We start from the raw sequence: 24,688 nt of genomic DNA, 5'->3' as shown, positions 1-24,688 counted from the left end.
TTATCTTGGAAAGTTCTGTTTTTGATGGCTATTTCCTCGGCTCGGAGAGTCTCTGAGCTATCTGCCTTACAATGTGATTCTCCCTATCTGATTTTTCATGCACATAAGGTAGTTCTGCGTACCAAACCTGGGATTTGCAAGGCTGCGACTTAGTCTTTGCTTCACACTTTAAAAATTTTACAAATTTTATACTTTTGCTTCTTCGGAGGCTGTGTTTGGGAGAAAGGTTCTTCAGGCAGTGGTTCCTTCCGCTTAATCTTGCCTTGCCCATCATCCGTGTACTTTAGCTTTGGTATTGGTATCCCACAAGTAATGGATGATCCGTGGACTGGATACACTTAACAAGAGAAAACATAATTTATGCTTACCTGATAAATTTATTTCTCTTGTAGTGTATCCAGTCCACGGCCCGCCCTGTCCTTTTAAGGCAGATCTAAATTTTAATTAAACTACAGTCACCACTGCACCCTATGGTTTCTCCTTTCCCTGTTTGTTTTCGGTCGAATGGCTGGATATGACAGTTAGGGGAGGAGCTATATAGCAGCTCTGCTGTGGGTGATCCTCTTGCAAATTCCTGTTGGGAAGGAGAATATCCCACAAGTAATGGATGATCCGTGGACTGGATACACTACAAGATAAATAAATTTATCAGGTAAGCATAAATTATGTTTTTTCCAAATTTTACAAATTTGATACTTTTGCTTCTTCTGAGGCTGTTTTTGGGAGAAAAGTTCTTCAAGCAGTGGTGCCTTCCGTTTAGGTCTCTGTCTTGTCCCTCCCTTTTTATTCGTGTCCTGTTGCTCTGGTATTGTATCCCACAAGTAAGGATGAAATCCGTGGACTCGTCTTATCTGGTAGAAGAAAAGGAAATTTATGCTTACCTGATAAATTGATTTCTTCTACGATACGACGATTCCATGGCCCTCCCTGTCAATTTAAGACAGATTATATTTTTTATTGTTTACAACTTCAGTCACCTCTGCACCTTTTAGTTTTTCCTTTCTCTTCCTATAACCTTCGGTCGAATGACTGGAGGGGAAGGGAGGAGCTATAATATACAGCTCTGCTGTGGTGCTCTTTGCCACTTCCTGTTAGCAGGAGGATAATATCCCACAAGTAAGGATGAAATCCGTGGACTCGTCGTATTGTAGAAGAAATCAATTTATCAGGTAAGCATAAATTTCCTTTTTTTTATGCTTTTTTTACTCCTTTTTACACCTCACTACTTGGCTATACGTTAAACTAAGGTGTGAGTGTGGTGGGAGGTATATTTATAGGCATTTAAAGGTTTGGGAAAATTTGCCCCTCCTGGTAGGAATGTATATCCCATATGTCACTAGCTCATGGACTCTTGCCATTATGAAAGAAATGAATTCATCAGATAAGTTCTTAAATAAATTATGTTTTTCAAAAATACATTAAATTCACAAAGTAAAACATCAAATAATTTGTTTTCAGTATAGTACAGGGGGAATTGAATTTTCAAATTACTTTTTTTTTTTTTGTTTTTTCATTTTCCATACTGTCCCAACTTTTTCGGAATTGGGGTTGTAGATTTTTACTTTTAATACCTATGCTTTTGCATTATACTACGTATAAATTTCTGCAAACTCCCTTATCTGGCTCCTCTGTACTCTTGGTGTATAAAATATTTTCAGCCACTATTTGAAGCAGCATCTGAAAACAATGTATTGTTGTTTGTTTTGTTTTTTAGTGGTTTTGGAACAAACTGATATAGTAAGCTAAGAAATCCAGACATTCTATTTTACTCAGTTTAATATCCTCCTGGGCAAATCTACAGTAGTGTTTATCGAACACCTTGTGATGATTTAGTTTCTAGCTTTGTTACTCATGCTGGGCAGAGTAGCTGAGGAGGGAGACGCTTTTAAATTAATCTCATGGGGCATTAAAGGGACAGTTTACCCTTAAGATAGAATGCTGGCAAAGTGGGGGTTAACTTTTCTCTTGTAAGATGTATCGAGTCCACGGATTCATCCATACTTATGGGATATTCTCCTTCCCTACAGGAAGTGGCAGAGAGAGCACCCACAGCAGAGCTGTCCATATAGCTCCTCCCTCAGCTCCACCCCCAGTCATTCTCTCTGCCTGCTTAACTGCTAGGAAGGGCAAAGTGAGTGTGGTGACAAAAATGTTAGTTTTTATTTTCTCAAGCAAAAGTTTATTTTAAATGGTACTGGTGTGTACTATTTACTCTCTGGCAGAAAAGGGATGAAGATTTCTGCAAGGAGGATGATGATCTTAGCATTTTGTAACTAAGATCCACTGCTATTCTCACAAGGGCTGAAGAGTACAGGAAAACTTCAGTTGGGGGAACAGTTTGCAGGCTAAACTGCATTAAGGTATGTTCAGTCTATTTTTTTTTTCTAGACAGACTGTGTTATTTCTAGAAAAGGCTGGCAATATCCCCATGAGGGAAAGGTAAGCTGTATTCAGTAAAAGAGCAATCCAAGCTTGCATAAAGGGCTCATAGTTACTGGTGACACTAATAGGAAAAAACGTTTTGGTTTAATTACAAATGAAACCTTTTTTTGAGGGACTTTAAGGGGTCTTTGTGGCTTGTTTAAGGGTTATTAACCCACATGGCTAGTTTAAGAAACACTCTGTGGTGTTTCTTTTAGGCCCCATAACATTAAGTGAGGTGGGAGGGGCCTATTTTCAGATGCACAGTTTATTTACCTCAGAAGCATCCAGCTACTTCTCCAGAGATTCCTGCTGTATTTGAGGGCTGTAAAGAGGTTTTTTCCCCACAAATCGTTCCTAAAGGGCAGGTAGGCGTCACAGCAGAGCTGTGGCAAGGTGCTGACCGTTATTTTACCGGTTTTGAAGTTTTTTCAATCCGGTTTTTACATTAAGGGGTTAATTGTTTATTTGCCTAGTGGTGCAAAGTTACTAACGCTTTATGATGCTACTGTAAAAATTTTCTTTTGTTTACTGCTTTTTTACACTGTTTTGCAGAGTTTGTGCAGCTTTTTTTCTCTTAAAGGCACAGTACCGTTTTTGTTTTAAGTGTTATTTTCTTTGATTAAAGTGTTTTCCAAGCTTGTTTGTTTCATTACTAGCCTGTTTAACATGTCTGACACCAAGGAAAATTCTTGTTCTATGTGTTTAGAAGCCATTGTGGAACCCCTTCTTAGAATGTGTCCCACTTGCACTAATATGTCTATAAATTATAAAGAGCCTATTTTAGCACTTAAAAATATTGCAATAGATGATTCTCAGTTAGAAGGAAATGAGGGTTTAGCATTTAGCTCTCCCCAAGTGTCACAACCAGTAACGCCCGCACAAGTGACGCCAAGTACCTCTAATGCGTCAAATTCATTTACTTTACAAGACATGGCCATAGTTATGAATAAAACCCTCACAGAGGTTTTCTCTAAACTGCCTGGTTTACAAGGAAAGTGTGACAGCTCTGGGTTAAGAACAAATGCTGAGCCGTTTGATGCTTTAGTAGCCGTATCCGATATACCCTCACAATGTTCTGAAATAGGGGTAAGGGATTTGTTATCTGAGGGAGAGATTTCTGATTCAGGAAAAACGCTCCCTCAGACAGATTCTGATATGACGGCCTTTAAATTTAAGCTTGAACACCTCCGATTATTGCGTAAAATGGAAATTGTGTAAAATGGACAGATACTTAGAGGTTCCTGTTTACACTGATGTTTTTCCAGTCCCTAAGAGGATTGTGACTATTGTTACTAAGGAGTGGGATAGACCAGGTATTCCGTTCGCTCCCCCTCCTGTTTTTAAGAAAATGTTTCCCATATCTGACACCATACAGGACTCGTGGCAGACTGTTCCTAAGGTGGAGGGAGCTATTTCTACTCTTGCTAAGCGTACAACTATACCTATCGAAGACAGTTGTGCTTTCAAAGATCCTATGGATAAAAAATTAGAGGGTCTCCTAAAGAAAATTTTTGGGTTTTCTTCTCCAACCTATTGCATGCATTGTTCCTGTAACTACTGCAGCTGCTTTCTGGTTTGAGGCTCTCCAGGTGGAGACTCCATTAGAGGATATTATGGATAGAATTAAGGCCCTTAAGTTGGCTAATTCTTTCATTACAGATGCCGCTTTCCAAATGGCTAAATTAGCGGCAAAGAATTCAGGTTTTGCCATTTTAGCACACAGGACGTTATGGCTTAAGTCCTGGTCTGCTGATGTGTCATCAAAATCTAAGTTGTTGAACATCCCTTTCAAAGGAAAGACCCTATTCGGGCCTGAACTGAAAGAGATTATTTCAGACATTACTGGAGGGAAAGGTCATGCCCTCCCTCAGGATAGATCAAATAAGATGAGGACCAAACAAAATAATTTTTGTTCCTTTTGGAAGTTCAAGAGTGGTCCCGCTTCAGCTTCCTCTGCTGCAAAGCAAGAGGGGAATTTTGCCCAATCCAAGTCAGTCTGGAGACCTAACCAGGCTTGGAACAAAGGTAAACAGGCCAAGAAGCCTGCAGCTGCCTCTAAGACAGCATGAAGAGGTAGCCCCCGATCCAGGACCGGATCTAGTAGGGGGCAGACTCTCTCTCTTCGCTCAGGCTTGGGCAAGAGATGTTCACAATTCCTGGGCTTTAGAAATTGGGTCCCAAGGATATCTTCTGGACTTCATACTCCCCACTCCCCCCCCCCAAGGGTGACATTTCTCAATTGTCTGCAAACCAGACAAAGAGAGAGGCGTTCGCTGTGTAGAAGACCTACATACCATGGGAGTGATCCGCCCAGTTCCAAGAGTGGAACAAGGGCTAGGTTTTTACTCCAACCTGTTTGTGGTTCCCAAAAAAGAGGGAACTTTCAGACCGATCTTGAATCTCAAAATTCTAAACAAATTCCTCAGAGTACCATATTTCAAGATGGAGACTATTCGGACTATTCTTCCTCTGATCCAGGAGGGTCAATATATGACTACCGTGAATTTAAAGGATGCATATCTACACATCCCTGTTCACAGAGATCATCATCAATTCCTCAGATTCGCCTTTCTGGACAGGCATTACCAGTTTGTGGCCCTTCCTTTTCGGGTTGGCCACGGCTCCCAGAATTTTCACAAAGGTGCTAGGGTCCTTTTTGGCTGTTCTAAGACCGCGGGGTATAGCACTGGCGCCTTATCTAGATGACATCTTAATTCAGGCGTTGACTTTCCAGCCAGCCTAGTCTCACACGTACATCGTGTTGGCTTTTCTGAGATCTCACGGATGGAAGGTGAACATAAAGAGTTCTCTCGTCCCTCTCACAAGAGTTTCCTTCCTAGGAACTCTGATAGACTCGGTGGAAATGAAAATATTTCTGATGGAGGTCAGAAAATCAAAACTTTTAATCACTTGCCGAGCTCGTCATTCCATTCCTCGGCCATCAGTGGCTCAGTGTATGGAGGTAATCGGACTCATGGTGTAGCGGCAATGGACATAGTTCCTTATGCCCGCCTACACCTCAGACCACTGCAACTATGCATGCTCAAACAGTGGAATGGGGATTATGCAGATTTATCTCCTTAACTGCATCTAGACCAAGAGACCAGAGATTCTCTTCTCTGGTGGTTGTCTCAGGACCTCCTGTCTCAGGGAATGTGTTTCCGCAGGCCAGAGTGGCTTATAGTAATGACAGATACCAGCTTGCTAGGCTGGGGTGCAGTCTGGAAATCCCTGAAAGCACAGGGCTTATGGTCTTGGGAGGAATCTCTCCTCCCGATAAACATTCTAGAACTGAGATCGATATTCAATGCGCTTCAGGCATGGCCTCAGCTAGCTGCGGCCAAATTCATCAGATTTCAGTCGGACAACATCACAACTGTAGCCTATATCAATCATTAAGGAAGAACACAGAGTTCTCTAGCGATGATGGAGGTAACCAAAATAATCCGATGGGCGGAGGATCACTCTTGCCATCTCTCAGCAATCCATATCCCAGGGGTAGAGAACTGGGAGGCGGATTTCCTAAGTCGTCAGACTTTTCATCCAGGGGAGTGGGAGCTCCATCCGGAGGTATTTGCCCAGCTGACTCAGCTATGGGGCACACCAGAATTGGATCTGATGGTGTCCAGACAGAACGCCAAACTTCCTTGTTACGGGACCAGGTCCCGGGATCCTCAGGCGGTACTGATAGATGCTCTAGCAGTGCCTTGGTCCTTCAATCTGGCTTATGTATTTCCACCATTTCCTCTCCTCCCACGTCTGGTTGCCAGAATCAAGCAGGAGAGAGCTTCTGTGATTCTGATAGCGCCTGCGTGGCCACGCAGGACTTGGTATGCAGACCTGGTGGACATGTCATCTGTTCCACCGTGGACTCTGCCAATGAGGCAGGACATTCTAATCCAAGGTCCATTCCAGCATCCTAATCTAACTTCTCTGCGTCTGACTGCTTGGAGATTGAACGCCTGATTCTATCAAAGCGTGGTTTCTCGGAGTCGGTCACTGATACCCTGATTCAGGATAGAAAGCCTGTCACCAGGAAAATCTATCATAAGATTTGGCACAGATATCTTTGTTGGTGTGAATCCAGGGGTTACTTATGGAGTAAGATTAGGATTCCTAGAATTTTGTCCTTTCTCCAAGAAGGATTGGAGAAGGGATTATCAATATCTGCTTTTTCTATTCTTTTACACAAACGTCTGGCAGATGTCCCAGACGTTCAAGCGTTTAGTCAGGCCTTGGTCAGGATCAAGCCTGTATTTAAACCTGTTGCTCCACCATGGAGCCTAAATTTGGTTCTTAAAGGGACAGTCTAGGCCAAAATAAACTTTCATGATTCAGATAGAGCATGTAATTTTAAACAATTTTCCAATTTACTTTTATCACTAATTTTTCTTTGTTCTCTTGGTATTCTTAGTTGAAAGCTTAACCTAGGAGGTTCATATGCTAATTTCTTAGACCTTGAAGCCCACCTCTTTCAGATTGCATTTTAACAGTTTTTCACCACTAGAGGGTGTTAGTTCACGTATTTCATATAGATAACACTGTGCTTGTGCACGTGAAGTTATCTGGGAGCAGGCACTGATTGGCTAGGCTGCAAGTCTGTCAAAAGAACAGAAAAAAGGGGCAGTTTGCAGAGGCTTAGATACAAGATAATCACAGAGGTTAAAAGTATATTAATATAACTGTGTTGGTTATGCAAAACTGGGGAATGGGTAATAAAGGGATTATCTATCTTTTAAAACAATAAAAATTCTGGTGTAGACTGTCCCTTTAATGTTCTTCAAGGGGTTCCGTTTGAACCTATGCATTCCATAGATATTAAGCTTCTATCTTGGAAAGTTTTGTTTTTAGTAGCTATCTCTTCGGCTCGAAGAGTTTCTGAGTTATCTGCTTTACAGTGTGACTCACCTTACCTAGTTTTCCATGCAGATAAGGTGGTTTTGCGTACCAAACCTGGGTTTCTTCCTAAGGTTTTTTCTAATAGGAATATCAATCAGGAGATTGTTGTTCCTTCTCTGTGTCCTAATCCTTCATCAAATATGGAACGTCTGTTGCACAATCTTGATGTAGTTTGTGCTTTAAAGTTCTACTTACAAGCAACTAAAGATTTCCTTCAAACATCTTCATTGTTTGTTGTTTATTCTGATAAACGGAGAGGTCAAAAGGCTACAGCTACCTCTCTTTCCTTTTGGCTGAAAAGCTTCATCCGTTTGGCTTATGAGACTGCTGGCCAGCAGCCTCCTGAATGAATTACTGCTCATTCTACTAGAGCTGTGGCTTCCACATGGGCTTTTAAAAATGAGGCTTCTGTTGAACAGATTTGTAAGGCGGCGACTTGGTCTTCGCTTCATACTTTTTCCAAATTTTCCAAATTTGATACTTTTGCTTCTTCAGAGGCTATTTTTGGGAGAAAGGTTCTACAAGCAGTGGTGCCTTCCGTTTAAGCTACCTGTCTTGTCCCTCCCTTCATCAGTGTCCTAAAGCTTTGGTATTGGTATCCCATAACTATGGATGAATCCGTGGACTTGATACATCTTACAAGAGAAAACAGAATTTATGCTTACCTGATAAATTTCTTTCTCTTGTGATGTATCGAGTCCACGGCCCGCTCTGTCTATTTAAGACAGGTAGTATATTTTTAGTTAAAAAACTTCAGTCACCACTGCACCCTATAGTTTTTCCTTTTTCTTCCTAGCCTTCGGTCGAATGACTGGGGGGTGGAGCTGAGGTAGGAGCTATATGGACAGCTCTGCTGTGGGTGCTCTCTCTGCCACTTCCTGTAGGGAAGGAGAATATCCCATAAGTATGGATGAATCTGTGGACTCTATACATCACAAGAGAGAGAAATTTATCAGGTAAGCAGAAATTCTGTTTTTCCTACTCTGAATTCCCACTTCTATCTGTTGCTACGCTGACACGGATTCTGCTAGTCTGTCAACAGCATAATAAAATGCCGGTCACTGAACAGAGGGTAAGGGAACCAAAATTCCAAGGGTTTTGGGGTTGATTTTAGATTTGTTTACTGCCATTTAGACTTGTGCATTAGGATCTGAATGCAGAAGTAAGCACTATTCTGCTCTTTTTGGAGCCAGATTGATTCTGGTGCAACATGACCACCTTAAGATCTGGATTTGCACTACTGCCATTGGGTTATTTTGTTGTTTTTTAAGTACTTGTTGCCCCTTTTTATTCCCATTTTATTCTATGCCTTTTTACTAAGGAGCCTGAGGTCAAGACTGCACTGTATTTTCCCATGTCATTTGTGGTGCATCAGTTAATGTATTTTATTTCTGTATAATTTCTGGCTAAACCTTTTGTTGTGAAATCGAGCAATCTGAAACTGTCCCCAATATTACTAATGTATTACTTTTTCTTCAGTCTATTTTAAGTGTGCAAAATAGTAGCTGCTGTTCCCCCAGCAAAACTTTGTACTTTTTGTATGGATCACACCTGTTGCATGCAAATCCTGTCAGTGTACTTCCGATAAATCTTAGTTACTTCCACAAGTGATTTAAAGATGACAGAGGCGCCACAATAAATACAAATTCAATATGCTATCTGCACTTTAATGCTACTGTCAGCTCTTCTGAGAAATCAAAATAAGTACTGTAACAAATGAAAAGAAAAGAAGGTGCTCCCATGGCACAATATCTCTTGTATCAGGTCTCCTCACAAGCTGGTCCCCCAATGAAAGATACTAACAAACTGGGTGCACTTATCTCAAATTGCAGTTATGCCAGTCTTGGGTATTCACAAGCTCCCCAGCTAGCTCACTTACATCCACAAATGGATCCAGAACTGCAACAGGTTTACTGCCAATATTGTCGTCGCCCCCCCGAGATCAGTGTAACAATAAATCGCATGTTAATATTGCTTACTCAAGCTGCTTGAGGAAGCAATATTAACTTGCGAAATGCATTTGGAATCTTTTTTTAAAACATGTATTGTACACTTTAAATGCATTGGTTTTAAAACGTGCATTGTACATTTTTATTGAAATTACCTCCAAGTAAGCTTGGTAGAGTTTTAAAAGAATGAGTCATGTATGGTGATTTATTGTTACACTGATCACTGGGGAACACAATATTGGACGTAAACCTGATTTTGTGCCATTGGAGCACTTTCTTTTTATTTGTTAAAATCCTGTCAGTGCTATTTCTGCCTCTAAGGGTGTTTGTCCTCCCTTTGTTCGTTACAGGGGAGTTCTCTAGATTTTGCTTCAGGTTTTAAAGGTTTTGTGCGCTCCACTATTTCAGAGATGCTGGCAGTTATGCCTCCACCAAATAAGCTTAAGAGATCCAAATCTATCATCCTACCGTGGAATTGTCTTCCCATTCTGGTCCTTTACAGTCTAATCCACAGAAGGATCTTTTAAAATTCAGAATCCTCAGAATGATCTTCTGTAGGTGAAGATAAATCTGATGAACATGTCAGTAACTGAACAAGACTCAGATTCATCTTTTATGCTTAAAATGGAACATCTTTGTGCTTTACTTAAAGAAGTATTATGTACGTTAGGTTTTCAGGATTGTAAATCAGCCGAAGATAAGTCGGTTAAGTAATTGGATCTTATTTTTAAACCTACTCCCAAGACTTGAAAAATCTTTCCTGTTCTAGAGGGCATTACTTAAATATTTAAGGAATGGGCATGGCCTGGTATTCCTTATAAACGTTCAACATTTTAAAAGATGTTTCCTTAACCATTCTCTAGTTTATAACTTTGGCGGTTTGTTCCTAAGGTAGACACACACTATCTAAACTTTGGAGTAACGTGGTAAAATTTCTGAGAAGTAATTATCCCTATTATAAATCTTTCTTCGTTCTCTTGTTATCGTTATTTGAAAAAGCAGGTAGGAGCCATCCCGTTTTTGGTTCCACGCTCTGTGTAGGGCTTCCTGGCTGGTGGCTACATTTAGCCACCAATCAGCAAGCGCTACCCAGATGCTGATCCAAAAATGAGCCATGAATTTAAAGGGATATTAAACCCAAATTTTTCTTTCATGATTCAGATAGAGCATGTAATTTTAAGCAACCATCTCATTTACTCCTATTATTTTTTCTTTGTTCTCTTGCTATCTTTATTTGAAAAGCAAGAATGTAAGCTTATAAGCTGGCTCATTTTTGGTTCAGCACCTGGGTTGCACTTGCTGATTGGTGGCTAAATGTAGCCACCAATCAGCAAGCGCTATCCAGGGTGCTGGACCAAAAATAGGCCGGGTCCTAAGCTTGCATTCTTCCTTTTCAATTAAAGATAGCAAGAGAACAAAGAAAAATGGCCACTCTCCATGTGAAATTTTCTATCCCAGAGAGCTTCATTGCTTTTCTATGGAAGGCATCTCTCTGGGATTTCCCGGTTACTCCCAGTTACTGAAAATTCAGTGAATTCTTCCACTGTGACGTCAGCACTATATTCTTTTTCCAAACTAGAGTAATGACACTCTAGGAAACTTAAGCTGACCGTTTTTCAGTTTTAATTTAAATAAGACATTCAAACTGCAATCAAATTTATTAAGCACACACACAGTATGAGCCTAATTGCAAATTAAAGGGACAGTAAAGTCAAAATTAAACTTTCATGATTCAGATAGAGCATGCAATTTTAAACAGCTTTCGAATTTACTTCTGTTATCAAATTTGCCACGTTCTCACGCTATCTTTTATTGAAGAGTAAAACTAGATGGGTTAATAAGAGCTCAAGAGTGTGCACGTGTCTTTAATACTCTACGTCAGCAGTATTTTGCAGCATTGTATCACAAAGCTACAAATAATTTTGCATAACACTGCTGCCATATAGTACTAAATACACATGCACACTCTTATGAGCCTCCCTAGTTTTACTCTTCAATAAAAGATACCAAGAGAACGAAGCAAATTTGATAACATTAGTAAACTGGAAAGTTGTTTAAAGTTGCATGCTCTATCTGACTCATGAAAGTTTAATTTTGACTTTACTGTCCCTTTAAATACAAAATAGAAAGTGCAAAGTTTAAATGTAATAAAAATTAATCTATAGTGTAAATTGATGTAAAATAGAAAGCACAAAGTGTAAATACAGCAGAACTGTCATAATGTTCAGTGCTATAGTGCGTTGGGCTTGTCTCTCCTTCACATATAGAAGTGCAAGGAACACCCCTTGGAGAAGCAAAGCAAAATCTGACTTGAATCTTTCACTAGGGATCTCAGTGCTGGAGGATCTTTTTAAGAATATCTCACCTGAGCCGAGAAGTTTTGAATATCAGGGCCTAAGTATTAAGCTTTGGTATACAGACAGAGATAATAAAAAGAAGCATGTGTGTACAGAAAGTGATAAAATAGCAAGCTTGAATGCTTTAAAAATGTGTTATGCTACAAATGAGTTTTCATTAACATAATATAATATGCAAGTGGAAATACTGTGATCTATTAATATAATTAAGCAATATTGCGCAATGTGTATCACTGCAACCTATTCGTTTGTAAAAATGTATCTGAGAGCTGCATCAAATAAGGATGTCCTGTAATGCTGGCTGAGAATCACTGGTTTGACTATATGAAATAATTAAAAATATGAACTGAAAATGATAATGCAAGATTCACTCAAGTAAGTTATTTCCGATATTTGCAGATACCAATTTCCAGTGGGCAAACACAGGGGCAGCTGTCTTCAGTGCTCCTTCACAGAACCAAAAAGAGAATGAGGATAACGATGAAGAGGAGGTTCACAATGATGAAGTTCACTTTGAGCCCATTGTTTCCTTACCAGAGGTAATTGCTTGTTAAAAGGTCAAAATCATAAAGTCTGTTTCCTCTAGTTTGGTTTCATTTGGTGTATACCAAGAGGCATAAGTGTTGTTACTAACCTCTTAAAAGGGACATTCAACTATAAAGATGTTACCTTACATATTAAAGAGATTACATTTTGAATTTAAAGGGACATAAAACCCAAAATGTTTCATTCATTATTGAGAGAATACAGTTTTAAAAAAGTTTCCATTTTATTTCTATTATCACATTTTCTTTTTTATCATGTTATTTTTTTGTTGAAGAGAGCCTAGGTAGGTAGCATGCACATGCCTGAAGCACTAAATGACAGGAAATAGTACTGCCATCTAGTGCTCTTGCTAATGCAAAATTGCTGCCATATAGTGTTGCAGATACATGCACCTGAACTTACATCCCCGCTTTTCAACAAAGGATAACAATAAACATGATAATAGAAGTAAATTAGGAAGTTGTTTATAATTTGTATGTTCTATCTGAATCATGAAATAAAAATGTACGGTTTTATGTCCCTTTAATAGAAAGTGGCTGTAAGAATTTTGTGATCTCTTGCTAGTTGATCAAAAAGTGGTGGAGTTGTGTTATTTCCACTAAATGCTTAAGAAGCTTGTAAAAACTTAAGCCTGGTCATATACGCAACAAAGAAGAATATTATTTTTCTTAGTATTTACAATGGTCTTTTGTTACCCCCTTTTTGTTTCTTTTGTAATTCAGACAGAGCATACAATTGCTTTCATGCAGGTGGTGAGAGTCCACGATTCATACTTATGGGAATTACCCTTTTCTACCATAAGGAGGAGGCAAAGAGTCCCAAACACCAAGAGTTCCAAGTTAAAAGGTTAATTTCAATAGAATGCATAGGCACAAATGAAACCTGTTGAAGAAATCTCAGAACAATATTGAGGCTCCATGGAGGAGCAACAGGCTTGAAAACAGGTCTAATTCTAGCTAAAGCTCGAACAAAAGACTGAACATCTGGCAACAGAGCCAACTTATGTAACAAAACAGAGAGCGCAGAGAACTCGCCAACAGGCCCTTCTCTAAACCATATAGAAAACAAAGTCCAAAGCACCAACCTTATACACCAGGATATTGTAAAAAGTAAGCCTTTATTCCAAAAAAGTAAAAACATATGCTAAATAGCATAAACGAAATGTAGCAAAGGAAGTGAAGCCGTGCTCCCAGCAGACATGTTTCTCTTGTTAAGTGTATTCAGTCCACGGGTCATCCATTACTTATGGGATATATTCCCTTCCCAACAGGAAGTTGCAAGAGGATCACCCAAGCAGAGCTGCTATATAGCTCCTCCCCTCACATGTCATATCCAGTCATTCTCTTGCAACCCTCAACATAGGAGGTCGTGAGAGGAATGTGGGGTTTTATACTTAATTATTTCTTCAATCAAAAGTTTATTTTTAAATGGCACCGGAGTGTGCTGTTTTCTTTCATGTAATTAGCAAGAGTCCATGAGCTAGTGACGTATGGGATATACATTCCTACCAGGAGGGGCAAAGTTTCCCAAACCTCAAAATGCCTATAAATACACCCCTCACCACACCCACAATTCAGTTTTACAAACTTTGCCTCCGATGGAGGTGGTGAAGTAAGTTTGTGCTAGATTCTACGTTGATATGCGCTCCGCAGCAAGTTGGAGCCCGGTTTTCCTCTCAGCGTGCAGTGAATGTCAGAGGGATGTGAGGAGAGTATTGCCTATTTGAATGCAGTGATCTCCTTCTAAGGGGTCTATTTCATAGGTTCTCTGTTATCGGTCGTAGAGATTCATCTCTTACCTCCCTTTTCAGATCGACGATATACTCTTATATATACCATTACCTCTGCTGATTCTCGTTTCAGTACTGGTTTGGCTATCTACTATATGTAGATGAGTGTCCTGGGGTAAGTAAGTCTTATTTTCTGTGACACTCCTAGCTATGGTTGGGCACTTTGTTTATAAAGTTCTAAATATATGTATTCAAACATTTATTTGCCTTGACTCAGAATGTTCAACTTTCCTTATTTTCAGACAGTCAGTTTCATATTTGGGATAATGCATTTTAACATTTTTCTTACCGTAAAATTTGACTTTTTCCCTGTGGGCTGTTAGGCTCGCGGGGGCTGAAAATGCTTCATTTTATTGCGTCATTCTTGGCGCGGACTTTTTTGGCGCAAAAATTCTATTTCCGTTTCCGGCGTCATACGTGTCGCCGGAAGTTGCGTCATTTTTTGACGTTATTTTGCGCCAAAAATGTCGGCGTTCCGGATGTGGCGTCATTTTTGGCGCCAAAAAGCATTTAGGCGCCAAATAATGTGGGCGTCTTATTTGGCGCGAAAAAATATGGGCGTCACTTTTGTCTCCACATTATTTAAGTCTCATTTTTTATTGCTTCTGGTTGCTAGAAGCTTGTTCTTTGGCATTTTTTCCCATTCCTGAAACTGTCATTTAAGGAATTTGATCAATTTTGCTTTATATATATGTTGTTTTTTCTCTTACATATTGCAAGATGTCTCACGTTGCATCTGAGTCAGAAGATACTACAGGAAAATCGCTGTCAAGTGCTGAATCTACCAAAGCTAAGTGTATCTGCTGTAAACTTTTGGTAGCTATTCCTCCAGCTGTTGTTTGTATTGATTGTCATGACAAACTTGTTAAAGCAGATATTTCCTTTAGTAAAGTACCATTGCCTGTTGCAGTTCCTTCAACATCTAAGGTGCAGAATGTTCCTGATAACATAAGAGATTTTGGAACTGGCATAATTACTCCAGTCAACTCTAGATCTGAAACACATTTCAGAAATGCTTGAGCTTTTACTGGATTTACTGGGACACGGGAAAGAAAAAATCTCTTTGCAGGAGGTCTCAACTTGAAACCAATTCTGTACCCTTCTGAAACAATGCTCTGAATCCAAAGATTGTGAACAGAATTGATCCAAATTTCCTTGAAAAAACGTAACCTGCCCCCTACCAGCTGAGCTGGAATGAGGGCCGCACCTTCATGTGGACTTAGAAGCAGGCTTTGCCTTTCTAGCTGGCTTGGATTTATTCCAAACTGGAGATGGTCTCCAAACTGAAACTGCTCCTGAGGATGAAGGATCAGGCTTTTGTTCTTTGTTGAATCCATAAAGAAGGCTATGTCTGTTATTTCTCCTTCTAGTAAACGTAAAAAATCTTTTAAAACTTCTCTCCCTACAGATGAATTTTTAACTGAACATCATCATTCTGATTCTGATGATTCCTCTGGTTCAGAGGATTCTGTCTCAGAGGTTGATGCTGATAAATCTTCATATTTATTTAAAATGGAATTTATTCGTTCTTTACTTAAAGAAGTCCTAATTGCTTTAGAAATAGAGGATTCTGGTCCTCTTGATACTAAATCTAAACGTTTAAATAAGGTTTTTAAATCTCCTGTAGTTATTCCAGAAGTTTTTCCTGTTCCTGATGCTATTTCTGCAGTAATTTCCAAAGAATGGGATAATTTGGGTAATTCATTTACTCCTTCTAAACGTTTTAAGCAATTATATCCTGTGCCGTCTGACAGATTAGAATTTTGGGACAAGATCCCTAAAGTTGATGGGGCTATTTCTACCCTTGCTAAACGTACTACTATTCCTACGTCAGATGGTACTTCGTTTAAGGATCCTCTAGATAGGAAAATTGAGTCCTTTCTAAGAAAAGCTTATCTGTGTTCAGGTAATCTTCTTAGACCTGCTATATCTTTGGCTGATGTTGCTGCGGCTTCAACTTTTTGGTTGGAAACTTTAGCGCAACAAGTAACACATCGTGATTCTCATGATATTATTATTCTTCTTCAACATGCTAATAATTTTATCTGTGATGCCATTTTTGATATTATCAGAGTTGATGTCAGGTTTATGTCTCTAGCTATTTTAGCTAGAAGAGCTTTATGGCTTAAAACTTGGAATGCTGATATGGCTTCTAAATCAACTTTACTTTCCATTTCTTTCCAGGGTAACAAATTAATTGGTTCTCAGTTGGATTCCATTATTTCAACTGTTACTGGTGGGAAAGGAACTTTTTTACCACAGGATAAAAAATCTAAAGGTAAAAACAGGGCTAATAATCGTTTTCGTTCCTTTCGTTTCAACAAAGAACAAAAGCCTGATCCTTCATCCTCAGGAGCAGTTTCAGTTTGGAGACCATCTCCAGTTTGGAATAAATCCAAGCCAGCTAGAAAGGCAAAGCCTGCTTCTAAGTCCACATGAAGGTGCGGCCCTCATTCCAGCTCAGCTGGTAGGGGGCAGGTTACGTTTTTTCAAGGAAATTTGGATCAATTCTGTTCACAATCTTTGGATTCAGAGCATTGTTTCAGAAGGGTACAGAATTGGTTTCAAGTTGAGACCTCCTGCAAAGAGTTTTTTTCTTTCCCGTGTCCCAGTAAATCCAGTAAAAGCTCAAGCATTTCTGAAATGTGTTTCAGATCTAGAGTTGACTGGAGTAATTATGCCAGTTCCAGTTCCGGAACAGGGGATGGGGTTTTATTCAAATCTCTTCATTGTACCAAAGAAGGAGAATTCTTTCAGACCAGTTCTGGATCTAAAAATTTTGAATCGTTATGTAAGGATACCAACATTCAAGATGGTAACTGTAAGGACTATCTTACCTTTTGTTCAGCAAGGGAATTATATGTCCACAATAGATTTACAGGATGCATATCTGCATATTCCGATTCATCCAGATCATTATCAGTTCCTGAGATTCTCGTTTCTGGACAAGCATTACCAGTTTGTGGCTCTGCCGTTTGGCCTAGCTACAGCTCCAAGAATTTTTACAAAGGTTCTCGGTGCCCTGCTGTCTGTAATCAGAGAACAGGGTATTGTGGTATTTCCTTATTTGGACGATATCTTGGTACTTGCTCAGTCTTTACATTTAGCAGAATCTCATACGAATCGACTTGTGTTGTTTCTTCAAGATCATGGTTGGAGGATCAATTTACCAAAAAGTTCTTTGATTCCTCAGACAAGGGTAACCTTTCTGGGTTTCCAGATGGATTCAGTGTCCATGACTCTGTCTTTAACAGACAAGAGACGTCTAAAGTTGATTTCAGCTTGTCGAAACCTTCAGTCACAATCATTCCCTTCGGTAGCCTTATGCATGGAAATTCTAGGTCTTATGACTGCTGCATCGGACGCGATCCCCTTTGCTCGTTTTCACATGCGACCTCTTCAGCTCTGTATGCTGAAGCAATGGTGCAAGGATTACACAAAGATATCTCAATTAATATCTTTAAAACGGGGGGCGTGTCCAAGCAGCGGCTCTAATCAGCCGCATTTTCTGGAGCTCTGGGTGAGTGGGTTATAAGCCGCTCAATATTAACTCACAAATACAGCTTTCAACAAAAATACAAGTTAATCTGTGCTCCTAAGCACTATACAGACTGTTACAACAACTCTCAGCTGTACGAATGATCCCAGAGGTGGAAACGGACAATTGTGGCCTGTACTAGCGGTGATCACACAGGCAGCGCTTCCCCCCCGGCTAACCGGGGTGTTTCACCAGAAACAAACCTAAGATAAACCCATCTTATCATACTACAGCCTTCTCAACATTTCTCTTATTGCCCCGGCTGCACCGGCCATCTGCACTCGCTAGATAGCAAGAAAAAGAAAGGAAGGGAAAGGTGTAAAAATGGCGTCCACTGCAGGAGACACGAGGAGTGGCACAACTCTAGCATCAACAGATCGCACACTGCTTAAACTAGAGTTGCTGTTTCAGAAGTTAATAGATAAGGCTCCATCGGAGCAGGAACTGCTCCACCTGATGCAGAAAATCCCACTGACATTACCGAAGCATCCAGTGTCACTACAACTAAAGACCCCGGAGTGCGGCCTGCCCATGGGGCCCGAGAGGGCTGCGCAACTAAACACACAGCTGACACTGGACTGCATGCAGATATATCCTCTTAATGTGCACTCTTACATGCCGGCGACGCAACGGAGACCGCTGGAGGAGAAAGAATCACTAAGAAACCATCTCACTCATCGCCGGACATCCTAAGGAACAACAGGCTTGCCCTCATCTCTGGCTTAGCATCCATGCAACTCACTCCCGCAACCCACGCCATAAGAACAAACCATGATTCTATCAACAATAAAGGTATGCTGATACGTACTCTTGAGATGACACCCTTAAGGGGACCCCCTGACATGGCAAAATCACTTACTTTACCCTTACCGAAGGCCGGGTCTGGTCGGGTGCCCCAGGGTCTTGGAGGGGGGCCTTGGCGAACCGTGACTTCAATGCTCTGTACAAATAAGCCTGTGATCAGATCGCTGCTTACCTTGCAAGGACCCATAGAGACTTGGAACATTTCCCCTGTACCATTCGATACATCATGGCACTCAAAGGTGTCAAGCAAGCCACTAAGTATAGTTTAAAATGCCTAATTTTTGTCCAGCAGTTGAATCCCGAAACGGAAAATGTATAGCCCTTTTGGGCCCCTGGGTATAAGCATGCTTACTGTGTTTGACATACCTAGTCTATAGACGTTTTGCAACTTCCCCACACTGTTCACAACATGAAAACCATGTTTTTCAGGGTATTGTTTGGACTTGAGCCTTTTAATGAGTTTTGTTTTCTTTAGTAATGTTGCATAATCAGTCATTAGTCTTTGAATTGCCCTAACTACTTCACATACAAATCTGTCAGTGGTATTTCTTTATCCACTTATAGTTATCAACTACATATCACATAGAGTAACCCACTCTCATCTTGCACTGCCTGTGGCCGAGGCGGTGTGGGACAAATATATGCATAAATCCAGCAGACATGGCTGCTAATTTAACAAGAGGAGCCACCATACCCATTCAGGGGAGCACAGCCTCAGCTACCTTTAGGTTTAAGTTACCACTTACATAGGATGCAAAAGATGGGGCAGCAAATATTAGTGCATCTGAAGGTTGAAATAAGTAATTGCCTATTATGTTAAAGATGTGGCCTCACTTCATGTCACTTAATCAAGTTCTGGTTGTTTGTAGTATTTTTCTTTTTGTATGTTTTTTCTCTTTGTATTATTCAGCTATACCAAGTTTGTTCTTATCTAAGAACTATTTATAAAGACTGTAATTTTCTAACAATCAGTCAGCTACCCCTATGATATCAACTTTGACTTCCTTTTTTTTGCGAGATCCAAAAGAGGTCTCTACAAACGGGGTATGGCAAAAACACCCAGCAAATACAGCCCATATGTCCTACTTTTAGATACGAACAGTTGACTGAGTGAAATCACAGGAAAAGGGACTTGCTTTATTTACCTATGAAGCAACAGTATATTTATATGTATCTACATTTTGTTTGAATTGCTGAATTTAATATTTGCTGTAAACTATCACTTTTTCTTTTCTTTCTCAATAAAGCTCTTTGAAAATCAAAAAAAAAAAAAAAAAAAAAAAATATCTTTAAAACCGATTGTTCGACACTCTCTAACATGGTGGACAGATCACCATCGTTTAATTCAGGGGGCTTCTTTTGTGCTTCCGACCTGGACTGTAATTTCAACAGATGCAAGTCTCACAGGTTGGGGAGCTGTGTGGGGATCTCTGACAGCACAAGGAGTTTGGGAATCTCAGGAGGTGAGATTACCGATCAATATTTTGGAACTCCGTGCAATTTTCAGAGCTCTTCAGTTTTGGCCTCTGCTGAAGAGAGAATCGTTCATTTGTTTTCAGACAGACAATGTCACAACTGTGGCATACATCAATCATCAAGGAGGGACTCACAGTCCTCTGGCTATGAAAGAAGTATCTCGAATTTTGGTTTGGGCGGAATCCAGCTCCTGTCTAATCTCTGCGGTTCATATCCCAGGTGTAGACAATTGGGAAGCGGATTATCTCAGTCGCCAAACGTTGCATCCGGGCGAATGGTCTCTTCACCCAGAGGTATTTCTTCAGATTGTTCAAATGTGGGAACTTCCAGAAATAGATCTGATGGCGTCCCATCTAAACAAGAAACTTCCCAGGTATCTGTCCAGATCCCGGGATCCTCAGGCGGAGGCAGTGGATGCATTATCACTTCCTTGGAAGTATCATCCTGCCTATATCTTTCCGCCTCTAGTTCTTCTTCCAAGAGTAATCTCCAAGATTCTGAAGGAATGCTCGTTCTGCTGGTAGCTCCGGCATGGCCTCACAGGTTTTGGTATGCGGATCTTGTCCGGATGGCCTCTTGCCAACCGTGGACTCTTCCGTTAAGACCAGACCTTCTGTCACAAGGTCCTTTTTTCCATCAGGATCTGAAATCCTTAAATTTAAAGGTATGGAGATTGAACGCTTGATTCTTGGTCAAAGAGGTTTCTCTGACTCTGTGATTAATACTATGTTACAGGCTCGTAAATCTGTATCTCGAGAGATATATTATAGAGTCTGGAAGACTTATATTTCTTGGTGTCTTTCTCATCATTTTTCCTGGCATTCTTTTAGAATACCGAGAATTTTACAGTTCCTTCAGGATGGTTTAGATAAGGGTTTGTCCGCAAGTTCTTTGAAAGGACAAATCTCTGCTCTTTCTGTTCTTTTTCACAGAAAGATTGCTATTCTTCCTGATATTCATTGTTTTGTACAAGCTTTGGTTCATATAAAACCTGTCATTAAGTCAATTTCTCCTCCTTGGAGTTTGAATTTGGTTCTGGGAGCTCTTCAAGCTCCTCCGTTTGAACCTATGCATTCATTGGACATTAAATTACTTTCTTGGAAAGTTTTGTTCCTTTTGGCCATCTCTTCTGCCAGAAGAGTTTCTGAATTATCTGCTCTTTCTTGTGAGTCTCCTTTTCTGATTTTTCATCAGGATAAGGCGGTGTTGCGAACTTCTTTTGAATTTTTACCTAAAGTTGTGAATTCCAACAACATTAGTAGAGAAATTGTGGTTCCTTCATTATGTCCTAATCCTAAGAATTCTAAGGAGAAATCGTTGCATTCTTTGGATGTTGTTAGAGCTTTGAAATATTATGTTGAAGCTACGAAATCTTTTCGTAAGACTTCTAGTCTATTTGTTATCTTTTCTGGTTCTAGAAAAGGCCAGAAAGCTTCTGCCATTTCTTTGGCATCTTGGTTGAAATCTTTAATTCATCTTGCCTATGTTGAGTCGGGTAAAATTCCGCCTCAGAGGATTACAGCTCATTCTACTAGGTCAGTTTCTACTTCCTGGGCGTTTAGGAATGAAGCTTCGGTTGACCAGATATGCAAAGCAGCGACTTGGTCCTCTTTGCATACTTTTACTAAATTCTACCATTTTGATGTATTTTCTTCTTCTGAAGCAGTTTTTGGTAGAAAAGTACTTCAGGCAGCGGTTTCAGTTTGAATCTTCTGCTTATGTTTTTCGTTAAACTTTATTTTGGGTGTGGATTATTTTCAGCAGGAATTGGCTGTCTTTATTTTATCCCTCCCTCTCTAGTGACTCTTGTGTGGAAAGATCCACTTCTTGGGTAGTCATTATCCCATACGTCACTAGCTCATGGACTCTTGCTAATTACATGAAAGAAAACATAATTTATGTAAGAACTTACCTGATAAATTCATTTCTTTCATATTAGCAAGAGTCCATGAGGCCCGCCCTTTTTTTGTGGTGGTTATGATTTTGTATAAAGCACAATTATTCCAATTCCTTATTTTATATGCTTTCGCACTTTTTTATCACCCCACTTCTTGGCTATTCGTTAAACTGAATTGTGGGTGTGGTGAGGGGTGTATTTATAGGCATTTTGAGGTTTGGGAAACTTTGCCCCTCCTGGTAGGAATGTATATCCCATACGTCACTAGCTCATGGACTCTTGCTAATATGAAAGAAATGAATTTATCAGGTAAGTTCTTACATAAATTATGTTTTTCTTTCATGTAATTAGCAAGAGTCCATGAGCTAGTGACGTATAGGATATACATTCCTACCAGGAGGGGCAAAGTTTCCCAAACCTCAAAATGCCTATAAATACACCCCTCACCACACCCACAAATCAGTTTTACAAATTTTGCCTCCTGTGGAGGTGGTGAAGTAAGTTTGTGCTAGATTCTACGTTGATATACGCTCCGCAGCAGGTTGGAGCCCGGTTTTCCTCTCAGCGTGCAGTGAATGTCAGAGGGATGTGAGGAGAGTATTGCCTATTTGAATTCAATGATCTCCTTCTACGGGGTCTATTTCATAGGTTCTCTGTTATCGGTCGTAGAGATTAATCTCTTACCTCCCTTTTCAGATCGACGATATACTCTTATATATACCATTACCTCTACTGATTCTCGTTTCAGTACTGGTTTGGCTTTCTACTACATGTAGATGAGTGTCCTGGGGTAAGTAAGTCTTATTTTTGTGACACTCTAAGCTATGGTTGGGCACTTTTATATAAAGTTCTAAATATATGTGTTTAAACCTTTATTTGCCTTGATTCAGGATGTTCAATATTCCTTATTTCAGACAGTCGGTTTCATTATTGGGATAATGTATTTGAATAATCATTTTTTCCCTGTGGGCTGTTAGGCTCGCGGGGGCTGAAAATGCTTCATTTTATTGCGTCATTCTTGGCGCGGACTTTTTTGCGCAAAAAAAAATTTTCTTGTTATTTCCGGCGTCATACTTGTCGCCGGAAGTTGCGTCATTTTTTGACGTTTTTGCGCCAAAAATGTCGGCGTTACCGGATGTGACGTCATTTTTGGCGCTAAAAGCATTTAGGCGCCAAATAATGTGGGCGTCTTTCTTGGCGCCAAAAAATATAAGCGTCATTATTGTCTCCACATTATTTAAGTCTCATTGTTTATTTGCTTCTGGTTGCTAGAAGCTTGTTCACTGGCATTTTTTCCCATTCCTGAAACTGTCATTTAAGGAATTTGATCAATTTTGCTTTATATGTTGTTTTTTCTATTACATATTGCAAGATGTCTCAGATTGACCCTGAATTAGAAGATACTTCTGGAAAATCGCTGCCTGAGACTGGATCTACCAAAGTTAAGTGTATTTGCTGTAAACTTGTGGTATCTGTTCCTCCAGCTGTTTGTAATGAATGTCATGACAAACTTGTTAATGCAGATAATATTTCCTTTAGTAATGTTACATTACCTGTTGTTGTTCCATCAACATCTAATGCTCAGAGTGTTCCTGTTAATATAAGAGATTTTGTTTCTAAATCCATTAAGAAGGCTATGTCTGTTATTCCTCCTTCCAGTAAACTTAAAAGGTCTTTTAAAACTTCTCATTTTTCAGATGAATTTTTAAATGTTCACCATGATTCTGATTCTGATAATGATTCCTCTGGTTCAGAGGATTCTGTTTCAGAAGTTGATGCTGATAAATCTTCATATTTATTCAAAATGGAATTTATTCGTTCTTTACTTAAAGAAGTCTTAATTGCATTAGAAATAGAGGATTCTGGTCCTCCTGATACTAAATCTAAACGTTTAAATAAGGTTTTTAAATCTCCTGTAGTTATTCCAGAAGTTTTTCCTGTCCCTGATGCTATTTCTGAAGTAATTTCCAGGGAATGGAATAATTTGGGTAATTCATTTACTCCTTCTAAACGTTTTAAGCAATTATATCCTGTGCCATCTGACAGATTAGAGTTTTGGGACAAAATCCCTAAGGTTGATGGGGCTATCTCTACTCTTGCTAAACGTACTACTATTCCTACGGCAGATAGTACTTCCTTTAAAGATCCTTTAGATAGGAAAATTGAATCCTTTCTAAGAAAAGCTTACTTATGTTCAGGTAATCTTCTTAGACCTGCTATATCTTTAGCGGATGTTGCTGCAGCTTCAACTTTTTGGTTGGAAGCTTTAGCGCAACAGGTAACAGATCATAATTCTCATAGCATTGTTAATCTTCTCCAACATGCTAATAATTTTATTTGTGATGCTATCTTTGATATCATTAGGGTTGATGTCAGGTATATGTCTCTAGCTATTTTAGCTAGAAGAGCTTTATGGCTTAAAACTTGGAATGCTGATATGTCTTCTAAGTCAACTTTGCTTTCCCTTTCTTTCCAGGGCAATAAATTATTTGGTTCACAGTTGGATTCTATTATTTCAACTGTTACTGGGGGGAAAGGAACTTTTTTACCACAGGATAAAAAATCTAAGGGTAAATTTAGGTCTTCTAATCGTTTTCGTTCCTTTCGTCACAATAAAGAACAAAAGCCTGATCCTTCCCCTACAGGAGCAGTATCAGTCTGGAAACCATCTCCAGTCTGGAATAAATCCAAGCCTTTTAGAAAGCCAAAGCCAGCTCCTAAGTCAACATGAAGGTGCAGCCCTCATTCCAGCTCAGCTGGTAGGGGGCAGATTACATTTTTTCAAAGAGATTTGGATCAATTCGATTCACAATCTTTGGATTCAGAACATTGTTTCACAAGGGTACAGAATAGGCTTCAAGATAAGGCCTCCTGCAAGAAGATTTTTTCTTTCCCGTGTCCCAGTAAATCCAGTGAAGGCTCAAGCATTTCTGAAATGTGTTTCAGATCTAGAGTTGGCTGGAGTAATTATGCCAGTTCCAGTTCTGGAACAGGGGCTGGGGTTTTACT

General features: G+C 39.7%; 1 protein-coding gene across 1 annotated transcript in view; it reads left to right on the top strand.

The window, feature by feature from the left end:
- LOC128652506 (E3 SUMO-protein ligase RanBP2) overlaps positions 1–24,688 on the top strand; it is a 715,575-nt gene that overhangs the window by 627,964 nt on the left and 62,923 nt on the right. Inside the window, exon 24 of the mRNA XM_053705441.1 lies at positions 12,029–12,168. Within this exon, the coding sequence (XP_053561416.1) occupies positions 12,029–12,168 (140 nt within the window). The remainder of the gene's footprint in view (positions 1–12,028; positions 12,169–24,688) is intronic.

This window comes from Bombina bombina, chromosome 3 (genome assembly GCF_027579735.1).
Source record: "Bombina bombina isolate aBomBom1 chromosome 3, aBomBom1.pri, whole genome shotgun sequence".
NCBI lineage: Eukaryota > Metazoa > Chordata > Amphibia > Anura > Bombinatoridae > Bombina > Bombina bombina.
Note: the sequence above shows the minus strand (reverse complement) of the source record. Positions and strands in the feature narration are given on the sequence as shown.